At 43.2% G+C, this 21,713-nt stretch overlaps 2 protein-coding genes across 2 annotated transcripts; both read left to right on the plus strand.

Annotated features, from left to right (window-relative positions):
- The first annotated feature begins 7,828 nt into the window (after window positions 1-7,828).
- Window positions 7,829-15,171, plus strand: LOC147085005 (high affinity immunoglobulin epsilon receptor subunit alpha-like). The gene is made up of 4 exons (XM_085979711.1): window positions 7,829-9,152; window positions 10,150-10,410; window positions 11,992-13,569; window positions 14,899-15,171. Exons 1-3 carry the CDS (start codon window positions 8,780-8,782, stop codon window positions 12,318-12,320), a joined length of 963 nt encoding a protein of 320 aa, XP_085835837.1. The 5' UTR covers window positions 7,829-8,779; the 3' UTR covers window positions 12,321-13,569; window positions 14,899-15,171.
- A 1,060-nt stretch (window positions 15,172-16,231) lies between these two features.
- Window positions 16,232-21,438, plus strand: LOC147085006 (Fc receptor-like protein 5). Its single transcript, XM_085979714.1, has 3 exons — window positions 16,232-16,509; window positions 19,357-19,635; window positions 20,824-21,438. Exons 1-3 carry the CDS (start codon window positions 16,329-16,331, stop codon window positions 21,120-21,122), a joined length of 759 nt encoding a protein of 252 aa, XP_085835840.1. The 5' UTR covers window positions 16,232-16,328; the 3' UTR covers window positions 21,123-21,438.
- Window positions 21,439-21,713: the final 275 nt, after the last annotated feature.

The raw sequence follows: 21,713 nt of genomic DNA on the forward strand, positions 1-21,713 counted from the left end.
TGTACCAGGCCACACACACACAGAGCTGGGGTGACCACTTCCCTAAGCCCTTGAAAAAAACAAGCCTTCAAACTGGGGCCACAGAGCAGGCCAGTCTCTCTTTTAACGTTATAAACTGCGGTTAGAATAAATCATATTGAAAACAGTTTCAAGCGATGACTCCGGCCTGGAATCCAACTGTTCTCTTCTGATAAAAATTAATTTTAAAACTGACAGGGCTCAGTTAACTTTTCAGCGTTAGGTTGGATTCGTCACCGTGTACGGTTTAATTTCCTCTTGTCTCAAATGTGGTCAGAAGTCAAAGTGATCTCAGTGTGCAGTCGCCTGGTGCATGGACAGTGAGCCCCACAGCTGCAGACTGCTGTCGGGGCACTCGCTCCAGCCGCTGTCTCCTCATTCCCCATAAGTACAGACTCGGGATCTGCGTGTGCGGGCGTTTGGTACTGAAGAATTAGCACAGAGTCAGCGGCTGAATGTGATTCTATGATCTCACTTTTCAGGTGAACAGAACTGAAAACAGCTGATCCGAAGCTCGCGTCTTCACAGAGGGAGGTGGACTGCTGCTCAGGTCCCCCGCATTCGAAATGAAGCACATCTGTCGCCTTCGGATCTTCTGTAAGTGAATCTCAAATACTTCCAGTGCCTTTGAAAATCAACGCCACTCACCCCTGACCGTTAATCAGGTTAATAAGACTCATCCCGTGAGAGGGATCATCACACTAAATTAATATTCAGAGTTTATTAAGTTCAAACATTCAATTATACTGCATTGAAATGTCATTTCCATGCTTCAGTTTTAATCAGAATTTAGTGGAACAACAGAAATAAATTTGATTAGTCAGGCTAACAGGATCTTTCTGCTCATCTAAGGTTGCAGCCGACTTTAGACACATCTAAACGGTCCAATATTTATTATTTTACCAATTATTTAGCCTCACCTGCAGAAACTGCTTGCACTTTTCTTATTGTTGTCGTTTTGTTAATTAAAAAAAAAAAATTCATGCGCTTCATATCAAGTTTCAGCGTTGGCTCAGTTGACTCACTCTTACAAATTGCTATTAATACATGCGGTGAGATTTACAGTGTGTGGGTTCTGTGGGTAGATGATAAACTTGGTGCATGTCATTGCTTGATGATTTCGAGTGCGGCAGGCACGCTTCTTGTTAACAACTGCCACAGAGAGAGAGAGAAAGAGAGAGAGGGGGAGAGAGGCGGAGCGGGAGAGGGAGTCAGAGCGAGATACAATCAGATAGGGACAGAGAGAGACAGATAGACAGAGATTGTAAGAAAGTAACAATGAAGCTGTCCACGAAGGAGAGTGACAGAGAGGGCAGGAGTTTTTTTTTTCAACTCAGTTTTGCAGATTCACTATATGAAGGGCTTATTTTATTTTCTGTTGTGAGGGAGAAAATACACATTAACGGGACGACATCCCTTGAGTTAATAAAGCTGAGGAGAACAAATTTACTATGATTTTACTTGACCTAAACTGACGGCTTAAGGGTGTTTGGCAGGGAATTTTAAAATGCTGGATCTTTAAAATTAATTTCTGATGCTGTTTACTGGAATTTAGACAGAAGTGACTCTTTATGGTTACAGGACATTGAGGCTGCCTTCCTGTGAGATGCTGACGTCAGCGCTCTATTGGCTTGTTAACCACTGGATCACAAGCCCAGCAAACAGGAAAAAACAACAGGGTTTGCATCTTTAATGTACCATCGACTCTTTCGCCAGAATCTCATCTATTTTAACAACTTGACATTAGTTGTGGGACCATGTTGGTCACAGCTAGTTCCACAGATTAATGAGGTAGAGCTTAAAATATGTGGTTAATCTTAAATTGTTCTTTCTTGAGCTTATAATAAGCCACATGAGTTATGTGTTGCACTGCACATAAAACCCACTTTTTGGAAAGAATTGTCCTAACTGAATGCTTCAATCATTCACCCTATTGAATCCTAGCTTGACAAGTCCCAGGTTCGACATGTTGAACAATGAAATGCAGACACATCTCATTGACCATTGACCATTTTGCAATTATTTTTGCAAAGTTTGCAGCAACAGGTATTGCCTTAGTAGTGTGATTCCTGTGGTCTGAGGCCGACAAAAGCTTTCTGCTGCTTTCTGCTTCTAGCTGCTGGGTCATGTACTGTCTTCACGAGTATCAGTTGCAACCAAGTCAATACTTGTAATTCTGATTCGGTTAAAGATGAGTTAACTGATAATAGGAACATAACAACAGGAGTAGGTCATTCAGCCCTTCGAGGCTGCTCTGTCATTCAACTATATCATGGTTAATCTGCACCTCCACTCCAATTACCCCACCTTGCTCAATATCCAATGTTACTCTTCCTCAACTAATGACAGCCGTGGCTCAGTGTATAGCATTCTCGCCTCTGAGTCAGAAGGTTCGTCGATTCCGGTCCCACAACAGGGACTTGAGCACAATCAACTAAGCTGACACTCCAGTGCAGTGCTGAGGGAGTGCTGCAATGTCGGAGGAGACGTTAAAGTGAGGCCCCGTCAGGGGAGTTATCCCAGGTGCCCTGGCCAATATTTCACCCTCAATCATCTAACAAAAACAGATAATCCTGTCATTATCAACATCACTGTGTGGAAATTGACAGCTACGTTTCCTGCAGTGACTGCACTTCAAAGGTACTCCATTGGCTGCAAAGCGCATTGTGAAGCCCTGAGGTTGTGAAAGGCGCTATAGGAATGCAAGGCCTTTTTTCGTTGTCTGCAATGAGATGGGTAAACTTATCTAGAGTCACAAAATTAATGTTAAAATATAATTAGAATATTTGTTCTGGTAGAGCAAAGTTAACGGTTACCTGGAGTGAGTCGGATAGGCGGAATAGATTGGGCAGCTCAAGCAGATACACTGGATAAGCCTGTGTTTAGAATTTATTTTAAAATTGCAAGAGCTCATTTCACTTTTCAGCGTTAGGTTGGAATCGTCATCACGTTAGGTTTAAGTTCCCCTTTTCTCCAATTTGGTCAGAAGTCATAGTGATCTCTGCGCGCAGTCGCATGGAGAATGGCCAGTGAGCTCCACAGCTGCAGACTGATCCTGGGGAACTCACTCCAGCCGCTGTCTCCTCATTCCCCGTAAGTACACCCTCGGGATCTGCGCGTGCGGGCGTTTGGTACTGAAGAAGTAGAACAGTGTCAGCGGCTTATTGTGGGCGGGTACATTTGTTGGGTGCAGGAGTGGGAAGCGGAGCCATGCGCTTGGGAATAGGTTGCTCTGTGTTTGATGGATTCGATTTGTTCAGGCTCTCTGTGGAAATGTTAACCCAAATCTGAATAAATAGAGGCTGCATTGAAATAAACAGAATTATGATCCATGAGTTTTAAAAATTGGCTTGGCTCTCTTAAAGGCGAGCGACTGTCTGCAAAGTGGAAAAATGCAATGTTGGGGAATGGCAGGGGAGTGGGAACAATTAGCAAGTTCTTTCGAAGAACCGGCACAGGCATCATGGCCGAATGGCCTCCTTCTGTGCTGTATGATTTTTAATTTCACTTTCCAGATAAAAGGAACTGAAAACAGCTGATACGAAGGGAGCCTTTTCACAGAGGGAAAGGAGCTTCTGCTTGGAGCCCCCGCTTTCGAAATGAAGCACATCTGTCGCCTTCTGATTTTCTGTAAGTGATTCTCAAATATTGCCAGTGCCTTTGAAAATCTGCGTCACTCACCCCGGACCCACAATCAGAATAATAAGGCTCATTCTGTAAAAGTCAGCGACGCACTAAATTGATATTGACAGTTTCTGAAAGGAAGACATTCATTTAAAATGCGTTGAAATGTCATTTTCTATGTTTCTGTTTTAATCAGAATTTAGTGCAACAACAGACCTAAGTTTGATTATTCAAGGTAACAGGATCTTTCCGCTCATCTAAGAGATCACTTTTGCTATAACAGGTTGCAGCTCAATAGGATTGCTTCTAAACAGCCTAATATTTTTTAATTTACCAATTATTTAGCCTCACCTGCAGAAACTGCTTTCAAATTTCTAATTCTTGTAGTTTTGTTTATAAGTAGGAATTAACATTTTTATGCAATTCATACCAAGTGTCAGCGTTGTCCCAGTTGTTTCACTCTTACTAAATGCTATTAATAAATGCGGTGAGCTTTGCTGTGCTTGGTCTCTGTGGCTAGCTGTTAATCTTGGTCTGTATCATTGCTTCATGATTTTGTGTGGCCCAGGCTGGCTTCTTGTTTAACATCTGCTATAGGGAGACAGGGAGATAGATGCATTTAAAGAGAGGGAGAAACTTTCACACATACACACACACACAGCTAACGAAAAATGTGGAGAGAGACCGAGGCAGAGATAGAGTCAAAGAGAGAGAGAGCAAAAGTGAGAGAAAGAGATGGAGTCAATGTGTCAGAGTGAAAGTGGAAGATTAACACACGAGAGAGACAGAGTCAAAGAGATACAGCAAGTCATAGACACACATGACTGGGAGAGACACACAAAAAGAGGCAGAGAGAGAGAAAATGAGGGAGAGACAAGGAGGTGCAGACTCAGAGTGAGAGAGACATAGATTGAATGAAACAGCATGCAGTGACACTGATAGTCAATGAGAGAGAGAGCGTCAAATTGACAGACAGAGCAACTGAGAGTGACATTCAGAAAGTGAGACTGACATAAGGTAGGTCAGAGAGAGGGTGAGGCCGAGGGATCTATGGGCAAACAGATGAAGACTGGCAAAGTTTGAAAGAGAGAGATTGAGTCAGCGAGGGAGAGACAGAGAGAGCGAGAAACAGACAAACAGAAGGCAAACATTCAGAGAGGCGGTGGGCTAAAGTTTTCGTGAGAGAAAGCGAGAGAGAGCGAAAGAGAGATATGCAGTGCGAGAGACACACAGATAGCGACATAGCGAGACAGAGATAGAGCATTAGTATTTTTTTCAAAGCAGCAATATAATTATATTTTTTTAATTCCTGGTGTAAGGGAGAACAAAATACAGCAATGTGCTAACCGGGCACCATTTTGAATTTCAGGCTCATTTAATATCTGCTGCCTAACCTGGAGTTAACAAAGCTGAAGAGATAACATTTACTTTGATTTAACTTGACCTAAACTGGCGGCTTCAAGGATTATGGCAGCGAACTTTATAATTGTGGATCTTTAATATTAATGTCTGATGCAATTTACTTGAATTTAGACAGAAGTGACTGATTATGGTCAAATGCCATTGAAACTGACTTGCTGTGAGATGCTGACGTCAGCACTCTATTGTCTTGTTAACCACTGGACCACAAGAGCAGAAAACAGGAACAAACAACAGGGTTTGCATCTTTAGTGTACCACCGACTCTTTCACCATAATCTCAACTATTTTAATAACATGCCATTAGTTGTGGGACCATGGTAGCCACAGCTAGTTCCACAGCTTAATGCGCTAATTCTTAAATGATAATTAGTAATTCGTAACCTGTTTGTTCTTGAGCTTATAATCACCCCCATGTTTCATTTGTTGCACAGCACATAACACCCACCTTGTGAAAATAATTGGCCAAATTGAATACTTGAAACATTCACCCTATTGAATCCAAACTGGACAGAAGGCCCAGGTTTTACATGTTAAACAATGAAATACAGAGACATCTGAATTGATCATTGAACCAGCATCAGATATTGCCTAATTAGTGTGATTCCTCTGGTCTGAGGCGTGAAAAAATCTTCCTGCAGCCAGCTGCTTGATCATGTACTGTCTTCACGAGCAACATTTGCAACCCAGTCATAACTTGACATGCTGATTAGGATAAAGATGTTTTAAATTATGATGGAAACATATGAAAACGAGTAGCCCATTCAGCCCTTCGAGGCTGCTCTGTTATTGAATTATATCACGGTTGAACTGTACCTCTACTCCAATGACCCCCCTTTGCTCATGTTCGTGGATTCAAGTCGCAGACCAAAGACTTGAGCACAAAAATCTGGGATCAAATTCCAGTGCAGTGCTGTGGGAGTGCTGCACTTTCGGTGGTGCCGTGTTTCAGATGATACGTTAATGCGAGGCCCCTTCGGGGAGATTATCCCTGGAGCCCTGGGCAATATTTGTCCTTCAATCAACATAACAAAAACAGATTATCTGGTCATTATTATCAACACTGTGTGAAAATTGACAGCTATGTTTCCTACAGTGACTACACTTCAAAATACACCTTTGGCTGCAAAGCGCTTTGGGAAGTCCTGAGGTTGTGATAGGCGCTATGGAAATGCACGTCTTTATTTTATTAACTAAAATCAATCTTGATCTCCATAATCAAAGTTCCAATTTATGCGCAGATTGCACAGCGTTCTTAGCGGATTGAGTTGCAATTTCTCACTACGCATTGTGTGAAAAGGTGCTTCTTCATTTCCATTTTAAATGGCCTATCACAAATTTTAAAGTAAAATTTCCTTCTCCATGACAGAGCAAACACACTCAGTGGCTCTCGGAACAATGATTCATTTCAATCTTTGTCAGTTCCCTTTCATCTGGCAGCAACTTTTCCATGTAGTCCTCAGACCATTAGGATCTTCAAAAAAAACCTTGGCCCGTAAATTCGGTTCTCCACGGGTGAGCACGCATGGGGTACTCTCCCGTAAGCCCAATGGAAGTGCCGGTTTAGTGCAAGCACTTTGTATGCGGGGGAAACCGGCGCTTCTGTTCCCCCGAAAGAAGGGATTCAGAGGTTGACAGCGTGCACGGGAGAAGCTGCGCATGCGCATCCAAGTTACGTTTATTTTGCAGATTTTCCCGGGAGGGTATGTCTCCAGAAGTTACACGTTAAAAACCAGGTGTGAGGCCTGCTTTTTACAAGGTAAGTGCGGTGAATTAACTAAAATTAAAAAAAAATTTCCTCAGGTTTATTATTTTAAAATACTTTAAAGCAAGGTAAGTTTATTTTTAAACCCGTTAGAAAATAAAATTATTCTTTTCATAAATGTAAATTATTGTTTAAAATAGTTATTTCATGTAATTTATAGTTTATTTAAAAAACTGTGACGAATTTTTAAAATCATTTGAAGATTTAGTGATGTTTTGGGGCCCGTAGTATTGATAAGTTTTGACAGCTCTTCCTGTCAAACTTATGAATGGGCATTCCCTGCTCCGATTGGCTCTCCATGGCGCACGTGATCCGAGGGAATGCATTGAACTAACTGCGCCCTTGGGATACGCAAGCACTCTGCGCCGGCAGTTGGAGCATGCCCAGGATCGGAATTCCACGCGGGCCCACAGCTCAACGTCAGGCGCGCAAAGTAAGTGCAGGTCGGGGGCTTGCACCCGCGGGAAGCCCACGACCCGAATTTCTGGGCCCTTATCTTTGTTCGTGAGAGGGTCAATCGACATAATTCGATGTATTATCATTTACATTCACATCAACTGAACTGAATACCTTGCGGCACGTATAGACTGGCGGCAAATGCGGTACCGCCTATTTTATGTCCCTGCCAAAGTCGAATTTCACCCCCTCGGTGTTCCCTCTATTCAGCTGCATTACAGCTTAGCAGCTTAGGTCAAACTTGAAGATGGTCTCAGATAATGAAACATATTTTACATTGTCTTCTCTCTTTCAGTGCAAATTACTCATCAGGCGACCACACAAGGTATGATGACAATAATGTCCATTCGGTTTGTGGAATGAACGCTTCCAATTTATAGCTAAAGGACAGTAACAATCCAACAATTGAGTAATTTTCAGTTGTTCGCCCGAGCATAAAACTGACCTTCTGGATACGCGAAGTTAAGAGAAACATTCGATCATCATTTTCATTGATTCAGTGGGAATCTAAAGTGGGCAGTTTCTCTCACGGTCGGCCAATCAGAACCGCAGTTTTAAGCCTCAGCTCCAAATTTAATGTCGACCACAATATGTTAAAGACAAAGTGACCTATAAATTGGTCTGGGTAACTGCCAGCTCAGTCACCTGAGGATTGGCAGCGAGTAATAATAAATGAGTAATTATATGGATTGATAAAAAAAGTTCTTTGATGAAGTAACAGCAAGTGTTGATGAAATTAGTGCGTTAATGTTGTGTATAGGCTTTCAAAAAGCGCTTAATGAAGTTCCACATAACAGATTTGTTAGCAAAATTGAAATCCATGTGAATAAGGGGAAGTGGCAGTGTGGATAAGAAATGGACTGAGACAAAGAGCAGAGATTGGTTGTGAAGTGAATATTCAGTGGTGTCTCGCAGAGGTCTGTATTGGGACCTCTGTTCTGTCTGATAATTATATATCACTAGGACTTGGGTATACAGGGGTACAATTACAAACCTTGCAGAAGTCATGAAGCTCGGAAATGTAGCTAGCAATGCGAAAGATAGAAACAGACATCAGAAGGATAAAGACAGACTGGTGAAATGGGCAGACACATGGCTGATGCAAATTAATGCTGGAAATTGCAAAGGACATTTACTAAAAGTGTACCAGGGACACGGGATTTCAGTTGCATGGAGAAACGAGAGCTGTTCTCCTTTGAGCACAGAAGTTTAAGGTGTGACTTGATAGAGGTGTTCAAAATCATGAAAGGTTTTGATACAGTAAATAAGGAGACACTGTTTAAATTTAAGCTAATTGATAGATTTAAAACGCCTACCGCCTGATACAGGGAGGCGATTGTGCCGCCCAAACATTGGTCCTTGTGAAAATGGTAGGGGGCAGAGTGTCGGCGTTAAATGGATGGTAAGTCTACCGACCCCATGTCGAGGCCATTACCACCCGATTTCAGCAAGTTAATTTCACTTCATGAATAGAAATTTCGATCAATAGACACCCGATATGTCGCACCTGGTTGGGACACTGAGTAGAAATTACCCACTGTACTTACTACAGTGTATAGTGCAAAGACTGGAAGTTTCCAAATTTCTAATCATAAATTCCATTTATCGTCTTTCTGCAGCTCCTGGGCCGGAAGTGCTGGTTAGTTTTCCCAGCAGTGGTGTGGTAAAGGAAGGAGAGGAATTTAAGCTGCAGTGTCGATACAGTGGCAAAGCTATTTACACTAATTGGTTAAAAAATAATATACATTTACATGAACCTCAGAGTGAGTTTTATGAATCACTAGCAGACAGCAGCAGTGGAGGCTCTTACCAGTGTGATGTATGGTCAAACAAATCGGAGAGGAGTGAGGCTCTGGAAGTGGTCACAATCGGTAGGTGAACTTTGACACTTAATAGCATAGAAAATAGACAAAAGACAGAATAATAAGCATTCATATAGCGTCTATCACGACCTCCGATTGCACTGCACAGACAATTAATTACTTTTCAATATAGTCACTGATGTAACGTGAGATAAGTGACAGCTAGTTCGGGCAGAGCAAAGCTCCCACAAAGAGCATTGTAATAATGACCAGATCATTTTACACTTCTATGCTTGCTCTAATGATTGCTCTTTCAATTATTTTTGTTGGATTTTTGACGTCCATCTAAGTGGGGATATGGGGCCTCAGTATAATGTCTCATTGGAAAGGAACCGTTTCCTGCAATAACGACACCGGGAGTCTCTGGTGTGGGATTCGAACCAACGCCTTATTGTCGCAGAGGCGATTGAGCCACGCCTACTGTTGATTATTGGCTGCTGAGTCAAACCGCTGGAAGTGGCCACCATCAGTCGCTGAACTTTGACCCATAGTCAGCTCAGCTCTTGTCACGAAAATTTACTGTTTTAAAGAGGACTCTCAGTATATATTGTGAGACAGTGTATCAAACATATTACTTACTTGAGCAAAATTGCCAAGTGGACACTGGGATGAATGATACCATTCTGCCGCACCTCCCTTCAACCAGCTCTGCTCTAAATAGAACAATCCCAGCTCCTTTAGTCTCACCACACCCAATGAACAAATACCAGTCGTTCCTTGAAAGAGTGCCGAGTTTGTTGCTGATTTGTAGAATCGGGTTTCGAAGTAAAAGTTATTTGATGAACGTTTGAAGGACAACATACGGGGCATCAGCTGAACATAAGAAGGGACACGTGACTTTCTAATGCCACATTTGTCACTACAGCTTTTCGGGTTATAGGCCTGTTGTTCTTTACTGAAGTGATTACTATAGATGCACTCTAATGGAAATATACTATAGGATGTCATACCTGTAGTTTAACATATTACAATTTGTACTTACTTAATATTTCTTACATATTTTCAGCTTCTGATATGATTTTAACTCTTGAAGTAAAACCAAGAGCCACGCTGTCAGGTGAAAGAATTATCCTGAATTGTTTGGTGTCTGACCAGAAAGGGAGAGGATACTTCCTGTGGTATCAGAAAGAAGAGATAATACATGGAAGTTCTCAATCTCAGTACATCATAACTAAAGCAGAAATTGCAGATGGGGCATCTTATCGGTGTGAATGCAAAATAGGCTACAGGAAGTGGGTCTCGCAGGAAGTAAACCTCACCGTAACAGGTTGGTCGCTGGCTTTGCTGTTTTCCTCCCAAAGTTGCTGCTTGTTAATTTGCTGAAAGATGGAAAACGATGCGAAGAACATTCTTTGGCTCGACAATTTTTGTTGAAGTTGGTAAATATTTGCAATTACTGGGAAAACATTCCAAGCTGTGCATTGTAGGCAAGCTTCTGGGTCGCATGTGGCAAAATCAGCCACTGCGTTAACTGTAAGGGCCCCATGAATCCGTAGGAGTGCATGTCTCCTTCTCGGTTGCTCCTGAGAATTATCGGGAAATGTCGTTGGAGTTCATCTGCATTTCATTTCCGTGCTCTCACGCTGCTGGGCGATTGCATGGGCATCCCCGTGCTCATATCATTAGGCCTGCATATGGGCTAGTAATAAGAGGGTGGTTAGAATGTGGAACTCGCTCCCACAGGGAGTAGTTGAGGGAACTGCAATTAAGGTGAAGCTAGATAATTACATGAGCGAGAAAGGAATTGAAGGATATCTTGATGGGGTAGATGATGAAGGCTGGGAAGAGACCCGTGTGGAAGATAAGCACCTGCATGGACCTATTAGGCCGAATGGCCTGGCTCTCTGCTGTAAATATCGTGTACAATGTACTATGAGTCAGGAGGGATGTTTCTGGTCTTCCACAAAAGTTTCCTATTCATTTACAATGGCGGACCCCAAGAGAGGAGGGCTCTTGAAGGACACTGGTGGTGGAGCTTTCGTCCGCTTAATCTGCCAACCAAAGTCTTTGTGAGGATCCAAGGGCATCCTAAAGTGGTAGCAAGGTAGGTAGTTATTTGAATTAAATTCTCACCCCCAAACTCCTGCCTGTCGATCGTAGGTATTGGAAGATTTTGAACTGCTAATCTTTGGCTGCAACCAGAAAGCCCCATTTCAAAGTTAACATGAGTCTCCTGGCAGTGATCTCGGTCCTACTGATGTGTATGCAAACCAACGTAAGACCATCCCAACATAGGCGGATTTGATGCTAATGGATGGAAGATTGTAGCTGGTTCAGGCTTATAGCTGAGGCCTGGAATATTTGGGGCACTCTTTACCTTATGTTGACAACGCATCTCTGGGACCTTGTGCCCACTGGCCGATTCAGAAGGCAAAATGAGCTGGATGCACTCCTTCCAGAATCTGGTGCTGTGGATGGAATGCTCCTCAAAAAATCCGGCGTAATTTCCTTCTTTTGAAATCAAAAGTGTACATATACGGCGGGTTCAGTGAGCAATACGTGATCCTTTGTGCCGGATTTTCTATTCCCTTTTCTGCTTATGAGTTTCTTAACCGCCGTGCCCAACGTAGATTATTTTCAGTGTTCCAACCTAAGAGTAGCTGGGCCAAATGGTGGGGAAGTGCTGCAGGAGGAGAGCAATACCAATGAACCCAAATTGGAACCATCAGTATATTCAACAGCAACTGTCCACTGCTTCCTTTCTGTTCTGTATTTGCCCCAGCCTGGATTGGATTTGGGATTGGGATTATATAACGTGTCCAATGTATTCGGGCTGTTGTCGAAGCAGTTCTTCGTTTGATTTAATCATTTGTTAAACTAAACTACGAAATTTTGTTCCCAACATTAGATGGCGATGTGGCCTTCCAGGTCGACCCACCTTCGGTTTTGGAAGGAGATGTTCTGAATCTGAATTGTCGGTACAGAAAATATTATTTGTGGAAAGATGTTGGCTTTTACAAAGGAAATAGAAGGATCCACTCAATGAAGTTGTATTATTGGAACGCTCTGCATAGCATTAGAGTGAATAGTTCAAAAGACAGTGGATCATACCATTGTACTATTGACGAGAAAATTTATCGAAGTGTTCATGTTCACGTTCACGGTACGTATGCAAAATTTCAATTGGTGATACCCCTCTTTAATATTTATAAATATTACTGGTCCGAGAATTTCTGAATCTGTACAAAATTATATATAGTTCTGTGATCTCGGAATAATTTGTTCACGTTAGGTCATATGATGTTTGTCTAACAACGTGCTACTTTAGTCGATATTTAACACGGGCGGGTCTCCTCCCATGCCAGCTCCAGCAGATTTCTTTCTCCTCCCGACCCACCTTTGAGGAGAATTTGGCGGCTTCCTCCATTACCACCATGTGACATCTAGAGGCTGACGGGCAGTTTTCTGCCACGAAACCGAAATTTGATGCTGCCTCTGTCCTTAATAAGCACGATGAGTATATTTGACAAAGTACCAGCAGGTCCTCGTGAGACCCTGGAACGTCAGTGGTCGGTCCGCTGACGAACATTGTGGAAGGATAGAATAAGCAGTGTGCTCCTCTCCACTCTGTTTTGCTATTTTCACTTACGTGTTTGGCGCAAACTTCGCCACAGACCCCTAATAAACTATGGGAGCAGATTCCCTTGGATGCCCTTGTCATCGCAGCGGGTGTGTTATATCATCACTGATCCATCACCCTGGCCGTGAGAATCTGGAGTCTTTGTAAATTCAGATGGTGACAACGGAGCAGGGGGCTTTGTTGGGGACAGAGCGATTTTGCTGCGACCAATTGTGGAGTTCACCGTGGTCATAATAGATGGTGAGACACGGCAGATAATGGCTAAAAGAGAAAAGAGCTATGGGAGGATCCCTGCTGAAATATAAGTCTTGTCCTGGTTGGAATTTCTGTTTCAGCACTTTATATTAAGCAGATTAAGATCTCCGCAAACAAAGCAGCGAGAGGAATTCCACAACAATATAGTAATGCTTCCTGCTCTAGTGTTCCACAATACAGCTGCTAGTTACCGTTAATTGTAGACGCCCCTCGTGGCGATTTGCGGTATTGCCTTGCTCCTATTAAAAAGCTCTGCTGTCTGTTTAACTCAGTGATAGGAAATGTTACCTGTCAATCCAGATTCTGCTTTCACAGAACTCTTCTCCAAACCTAAACTGAGGACTGACCCTGCAGTTGAAATATTTGAGGGACACCAGTTAGTATTCATCTGTATTATTGAAACAATGCCGTACAGTAATGGGCTTCAATACTCATTTTACAAAAATGGCAAAGCTCTGATATTGACTTCATACAACACATTTAAGCTCACGGAGACAGCTTCTTTGAAGGACTCGGGGACTTACCTGTGTGAAGCAAATATTTCCTACCGCGTTGTGAAAAAGAGTGATGAGGTTTCCATTGCGGTTAAAGGTAAGGACAGCCAGCTGTAATTATTGTTGAATGAAAGAATTCTTCAGGGGATTATACTTAAATAAACATACGAGAGGGATCCAGTCTGGTAAAGGATTTACCCACAAGTTTATGACGTAATAATCAATTTTGAATGCAACCTGCTAAATGACAGCGCCACCTGGTTCTTACACTATCCATACATTTGCTGAAAACCGAAGTTTTAAAAGCTGCTACGTTTGAGGACCAGCGCCCACTCCCAGTGGGTAATAGTAGCTTCCTGAAATAGTGTGGAATTGGGCGATATTGAATTTATCTCCCATTATATGTCCCGACCGTTTTTGCATCCATTGATCTTCAATGGACAGGAATATCGCGCGTAGTGTAGAATTGGTGCAAGATTCGATGCCGTGCATTTTAACCCATAACCCCAAGGTAAAGTTACCTTCCCTGTTTCTAACTGGCATATTCAGCAGCGAGCAGAACCTGGTCAGGAACAGCAGGGTGATTAATCAGCCAATGCCTTACCACTTACTAGCCCCGGAAATCTTCTATAGTTGAAAACTCGGGGGTAAAATTTAACATTGACAGCGCTAAAACTGAACGGCAGAAAATTGAATTGAAATTGGCCTGTGTTTATAAAGGGTGATCAATCTGCTACCACCGGTTTTTTACCCCAGACAAACTTGAATTTTCACCCCCTCCAATTTCAGTAGCGGTGGATGCAAAATGCCCGAGGTCACTAACGTCTGTGCCTCTGGTGCCCGGGGATTCCTTCCCAATCTTTTAGATCCGACCAATCATAACTCGAGCTTCGCATTTTCAATGGGGCAGGCAATCTGAAAACAAGGTGGGAGTTATCAATCCTGTGTCGGCAGTGGATTTCAGAAAAATTGTATTGATAGTAGCTGAGCGTTTAACATGAAGGTCCTAAAATTTGCAGTTGCTGCCACAACGACCAAGGATATTTCAGTATTTAAGACCCGGGAGTAAAGCATCGCCTGGGCTGAGAGCTGAGTTCAAATGATGGGGTTGTGGGGTTGGGGTGTTGGGGGATAATCTCACAGGACCCGCAGGATGTTTCTTCCATTCATTTCAATGGAAGGGTTAACTTGTTCCCAAATCTAGCCACGACAGGATGTTCAGACCTCAAGTGATAACTGTGTCAAGGTCCCGAACTGCATATTCCCGTAGCAGAGCGCAATCAAGGATTATTGAAAGCCTCTTTCTCTGAGCTGCTGTCGGCTTTTCATTCTTCTGCTCATTAACGTGAGTTGTCCAAACACATAAATTGTTAAGTCTGTGATGGATGTGGAACCCGGAAAATCCATGCATTATTCTATTTTATAGAGGTCTTCTCCATACCTACACTGAGGGCTGAGTCTGGAGCTCAATTATTTGTGGACCAACAGTTAAATCTCGCCTGTTTGGTTAAAATATTTCGATCCAATACTTCCTTGAGACTCGTATTTTACAAAGATGGACAATCTCTCACTTCAGCGGCAGACAACAACTATTACATCAAGAAGGCATCTCGGCCGGACGATTCGGGGAATTACTGGAGCGAAGCAACTACTTTGAACAGTGAGGTGAAGAAACTGAGTAATCAGGTTTCCGTTTCAGTCAGACGTGAGTACAATTTAAGACAATGTTATAACACTTTTAAAGAGAACATGAAAATCATAGAATACGGGTAGCGCTGATTCAACAGTACACCAGGGAAGTAAAAGTGTATTCACCAGGATAGACTTGAGGTATTGGGACTAACACTACCGGGTTAGCCATAGCTAAAGGTTATTTCATTAGTGGTCTTTAAATGCAAATTCCGAAATTGGGCGATTAGGGAAAGATATTTTCTCTGATTGCGAAGACAGGAAGGAGGGATCAGTAATGTATAATTATCATTAAAGCGGGAGGGTAGCGCTTAGAAGGACGTTCCGAGTGCTGGAACATAGAATGATTTGCCAGGTGGAGCGGTGGAGTTAGATAGAATTTTACAGTGAACATGAGGCTAGTGGCAGTGCCCTCGGGCCTACTGATGTGCGCCTGTCACTGCCCTACAGAAACCAGCGTAAGCCCGTCCCAACATAAGCAGATCTCTTGCTAATGGATGAGAGAGTGTAGCTGAGCCAGGCATATAGCTGAGGCCAGGAAGGTTTGGCGCACTCTTTCCTTATCGTCACAACGCAACTCGGGCAATGTGTGCCCTCTGGGAGGCTCAGAAATCAAAAGGAGCTGGATGCACACCTTCCATAATCTGGTCGGAGGGGGGGATGGAATGCACCTCACAGAATCCGGTGGAGTTTCCTTCTGTTGAGATCAATGGAGTACATTTACTGTGAGTTCGGTAAGCAATAAGTGATCACTAGTGCTAGATTTTCTAATCCCTTATGTGCTCGGGCGTTGCTTAACCGTCGTTCCCAAAATAGTTTATTTTCAGTGTATCAAACTAAGAAGAGCTGGGCCAAATGGTGGGGAGCTGCTGCACGAGGATAGATTATCAATAAACCCCATTTACAACCATCAGTAAATTCAACACCACCCGACTGCTGTTTCCTTTCTGTTCTTCTTTTTCCCAGACTTGCCTGGAGTTGGGATTGGGGTTTTCTCGTGTCCAATGTATACGGGCTGTTGTGGAGCAGTTCTCAGTTTGAGTTAAGCATTTGTTAAGCTAAAACCGCCACATTTTGTTCCCAACATTAGATCGCAAAGTGGCCTTCAATGTCGACCCACCTTCGGTTTTGGAAGGAGGTGTTCTGAATCTGAATTGTTGGTTCAGAATGCATTATTGGAGGCATAAAGATGTTGGCTTTTACAAGGGCAATATAAGGATTCACTCAATGAAGTTGACCGATCGGAGAGCTCTGCATAGCATTAGAGTGAATAGTTCAAAAGACAGCAGATCATACCATTGCACTGTTGGCAATAAGGAATCACGAAGTGTTCATGTTCACGTTCAAGGTACGTCGGCAATATTTCAATTGGCGATATCGCTCTTGGATATTTATCCATATTACAGGTCCGAGAGGTTCTGAATCTGTCCACATTTATGCATAGCTTTGTGAGCTCGGAAGAATTTGTACGTGTTAGGTCATAGAGGCCTTGAATTTCCGTTCGGCGGTTTCCTGCCGGTAGATGCCTCCAATCGGAAACAAATCTATGAACTTACCTGCTGGTTTGGAGAGCCCGAGGCTTCCGATCCTGGGCCTCTCCTGTTGGAAATGCGCAGAGGCCCAGGTATCCCAGGGGCACATACGGTTTGCAAGCGCTCCTGGGATCACGTGAGAAAGGCGAACAAATCAAAGAAGGGAATCCCCCTTCATACATTTGACAGGTCTGTAGGGACTGAACTGTCAAAAGTATGATTGGGAACCACATTTAAAAACACACTAAAACAGTAAATAAACTATTTATAATTACAAAATTAAAATTCCATTTAATTAAATATTTTAAACATAATTTATAGAAAAAAAATTAAACATTTTTACTGGGCTATAAATAATTTACCGTTTCAAGAGTATTTCTAACTTATAAGTGAGTGATCAAATTTGTTATTTCTAACTTTCATCACTCTTATGCCTACTTTTACCAGTCAGACGAATTCTACAGCCTTTCAGCTGCCGGAAGTTGTGCAAACTCTCCAGCCACAGAGGCTCTTTTCTTGGGCAAGTGGATCATCTGTCAAGAGAATTCTTGACAGATCGCAGGTGCCGGTTTTAAGCGCATACCTGAAATCGGTACCTGCAAGGCCCCTATGGGTGAGTACACAGCTCGTATGCACCCGTGGGGGTTGGAAAACTTGGCCCATGATGGCTGTCTAACACCGTGCTACTTTAGCCAATAATTAACCCAGGGTGGGTCTCCTCCCGTGCTAACGCCGGCAGCTATCTTTCTCCTCCCGCCCCACCTCAGAGGAGAATTTGGCGGCTTCCCATTACCAGCCTGTTACATCAAGAGGCTGACGGGGAGTATTCCCCCACTAAACCGAAATATGATGGTGCCTCTCTCCCTAACAACCACGATGATGAGTTGACAAAATGCACCAGCAGGTACTCCTGAAAATTCAGTGGCGGGTCCGCTGATGGACTGTGTGGAAGGACACAATAAGCAGTGTGCTCCTCTCCCCTCTCTTTTGCCCTTTCCACTTACCTGTTTGGCATAAGCTTAATCACAGGCTCCTAATAAAATCTGTACGCTGATGCCGTTGGATGCCCTTATCATCGCAACGGGTGAGTTATATCATCACTGATCCATCACCCTGGCCGGGAGAATCGGGAGTCTTTTTAATTTCAGATGGTGACAGCTGAGCTGGGGGCTGGCTAGGGACAGAGCAATGTAGCTGTGGATATTGGTGGAGTTCACCCTGGTCATACTAGATGGTGAAGACGCAGCAGAGAATGGCTAAAAGAGAAAAGATCTAAGGGAGGATATTCCTGCTGATAATTAAGCCTTGCCCAGTATGGAATTCCGGTTTCAGCAGAATAAATTAAGCAGGTTAAGTTCTCCGCAAACAAAGCAGCGAGAGGAAATCCATAAAAACATAATAATGCTTCCTGCTCTAGTGATCCACAATACAGCTGCTGGTTACCATTAAGTATAGGCGCCCATCGTGGCTATTCTCTAGATGTAATCTCTCCAAATTTGCAGACAACACAAAGCTTGCTGGGCGTGTGTGCTATGAGGAGGATGCCAAGAAACTCCAGGCTGATTTGGAGAGATTGGGTGATTGGGCAAAAGCGTGGCAGATGCAATATAACGTGGATAAATGTGAGGTTATCCACTTTGGTGGCAAAAACAGGAAGGCAGATTATTATCTGAATCGCAATAGATTGGGAGAAGGGGAAGTGCAACGAGACCTGTGTGTCCTTGTGCACCAGTCGCTGAAGGTAAGCATGCAGGTGCAGCAGGTGGTTAAGAAGGGAATTGGCATGTTGGCCTTCGTAGCGAGATGGTTTGAGTACAGGAACAAGGATGTCTTGCTGCAGTTATACAGGGCCGTGGTGAGACCACACCTTGAGTATTGTGTGCAGTTTTGGTCAGCTTATCTGAGGAAGGATCACAGATCACAGAAACCCCACAGTGCAGATAGAGGCCATTTCGGCACATATCCCACCCAATCCCCGTAACCCCTACACCAAAACATATCCCCATTTAATCCCCCTAACACTAAGGGTCAATTTATCATAGCCAATCAACCTAACCCGCCATGGAAGGAGTTCAGCGAAGATTCACCAGGCTGATACCTGGGATGGCAGGAATGACGTATGAGGAGAGATTGGGTCGATTGGGCTTGTCCTTGCTGGAGTTTAGAAGAATGAGAGGGGATCTCATTGAAACTTATAAAATTCTGACGGGACTGGACAGACTAGATGCAGGAAGAATGTTCCCGATGGTCGGGCAGTCCAGAACCAGGGGTCACATTCTAAGGATAAGGGGTAAGCCATTTAGGACAGCAATGAGGAGGAATTTCATCACCCAGAGAGTGGTGAACCTGTGGAATTCTCTGCCACAGAAGGCAGTAGAGGCCAATTCATTAAATATATTCAAGAAGGAGTTGTATATATTTCTTAAGGCTAAAGGGATCAAGGGGTATGGGGATAAAGCAGTGACCAGGTACTGAATTTGGTTGATCGGCCATGATCGCATTGAATGGCGGAGAAGGCTCGTGGGGCCGAATGCCAACTCCTGCTCCTATCTTCTATGTTTCTATGATTCTCGGTATTGGCTTGCTCTTATTATCAATCTCTGCTATTTGTTTAACACAGTGATAGGAACTGTTACCTATCAATCCATATTCTGTTTTCACAGAACTCTTCACCAAACCTAAACTGAGGTCTGAGCCTGCAGTTGAAATACTTGAGGGAGACCAGTTAAAATTCATCTGTTTTATTGAAAATATACCGTCAAATATTTGCTTAAAATATTCATTTTACAAAAATGGCACAGCTCTGATCTTGACCCCATACTACAAATATATTCTCACTGAGGCAGCTTCATTGAAGGACTCAGGGACTTACCAGTGCGTAGCAAATGCTTTCGACTTTGGTGTGAAAAAGAAGAGTGATGAGGTTTACATTTCGGTAACAGGTATGGACATCCAGCTTTAATTATTGTTCATCTTTCATTTAAAGAATTCTTCAGGGCATTATAGTTAAGTAACCATACGGGAGGGATCCGGTCTGGTAAAGGGTTAACCCTCAAGTTTATCGGGTATAAATCAATTTGAATGCAATCTTTTCAAATCTTATCACCACGTGGCTCTTATACAATCCTTACATTTGCTGAAAACCGCATTTGTAGGAGCTGCAAAATTTGAAGTCCAGTGCCCACTCTCAGTGGGTAACATTAGCTTCCTTCAGTAGTGTGGAAATGGGCGATTATGAAATTGCCTCCCATTATTTGTCCCGCCCGTTTTTGCTTCCCATCATCTTCAGCAGACAGGAAAATCGTGCGTGGTGTACAATTGGCGCAAGCTTCGATATTGGAAATTTTACCCCATGGCTCCAAGGTAAAGATACTTGCTCTGTTTCTGTCTGGCTGAATGAGAAACCAGCAGAACCTGGTCAGGAATAGCAGGGTGTTTAATCAGACAAAGCCTTAGCACTTACTAGTCCCGGAAATCTTTGATAGTTGAATACTCGGGGGTAAAATTTAACTTTGAGAGCGCAGTAGCGGATCAGCAGACAATGGAATTGAAATTTGCCTGTGTTTATAACGGGAGGCCAATCTGCGACCACCGGTTTTGCACCCCATCGAAATTTGAAATTTCACCCCGTCCAATTTCAGTAGAGGTGGAAGAGGATGAGGAAAAACGCCCGAGGTCACTAAAGTGTGAGCCTTTGATGCCCAGGAATTCCGTTTCCACTCCGTTAGATCCGGTCAATCATAACGCTATCTTTGCATTTTCTATGGAGCAGGCAATCTGATGACAAGGTGGGAGTTATCGATCCTGTGTTGGGAGTGGATTTCCAAAGAATGGCATTGTCAGTTGCTGAGCTTCTAGCATGAATGTCGCAAAGTTTGCAGGCGCTGCAACAATGACGAAGGAGACTTCAGTATTTAAGGCCTGGGCGCAAAGCATCATCTAGGCAGAGAGCTGAGTTAAAATTCTGGATCAGGGGCGCGTTCTGGTGTTGTGGGCTAATCTCACAGGACCCGCAGGATGTGTCTTCCACTCAATGTTCCAAAGATTAACATTTGCTGCACAAATCCGAAATTGTAATGTCTGTGATAGTTGTGGAATCTGTCAAATCCATAATTCGTTCTATTTTATAGAGCTCTTCTCCGAACCTACTTTGCGGGCTGATTCTGGAGCTCAATTATTTGAGGGCCAACAGATAAAACTCGCCTGTTTGGTAGAAATATTTCGATCCAATTCTTCCTTGAGACTCGTATTTTACAAAGATGGACAACCTCTCAATTCAGCGGCAGACCACAGCTATTACATCAGGGAAGCATCTCGGCCGGAAGATTCGGGGATTTACCGGTGTGAAGCAACTACTTTGAACCGTGAGGTGAAGAAACTGAGTAATCAGGTTTCAGTTTCAGTCAGACGTGAGTACAATTTAAGATAATTGTTTATCACTTTTAAAGAGAACAGGAAAATCATAGAGAACGAGTAACGCTGATTCAACAGATGATGCCAGGGAATGGAAATTTTATTCAACAGGATAGACTTGAGCCACTGGGACTAACACGGGTTTGCCATGCCTAAGAGTTATTTCATCAGTGCTTAGTACATGCCAATTGCGAGATAGGGCGATTAGGGAAAGCTATTCCCTCTGTTTGCGAAGACAGGAAGGAGGATCAGTAAAGTATAATTATCACTAAAAGCGAGAGGGTAGCGCTTACGTGAACATTTTATGTGTAGCTGACTGCTGGAAAGTAGAATTATTTGTCAGGTGGAACGGTGAAGTTAGATACCACTGCATTTAGGTAGAGTAATGTTTATGTTATTGGAATAGTGCAGAGTTCCTGCTTTTCACTAGCAGAGTCAGGAGGAATAAGGACCAGGCCAACATAGTAGGGTGGCCATAAGTGGATTGCAGTAGGAATCATTGTCGTTCCAGGATCAGGCTTTCCTCTATTAATTCCACCTACTGCTAAAGTAGGAGAGGGAGACGGGCGCCCAATATTGGTGTGGTAACCTATATGTCGAGCCTTCT

This window comes from Somniosus microcephalus, unplaced genomic scaffold, assembly GCF_052327205.1.
Source record: "Somniosus microcephalus isolate GS21.2 unplaced genomic scaffold, FLI_Smic_1.0 unresolved_chr9, whole genome shotgun sequence".
Taxonomy (NCBI): Eukaryota; Metazoa; Chordata; class Chondrichthyes; order Squaliformes; family Somniosidae; genus Somniosus; species Somniosus microcephalus.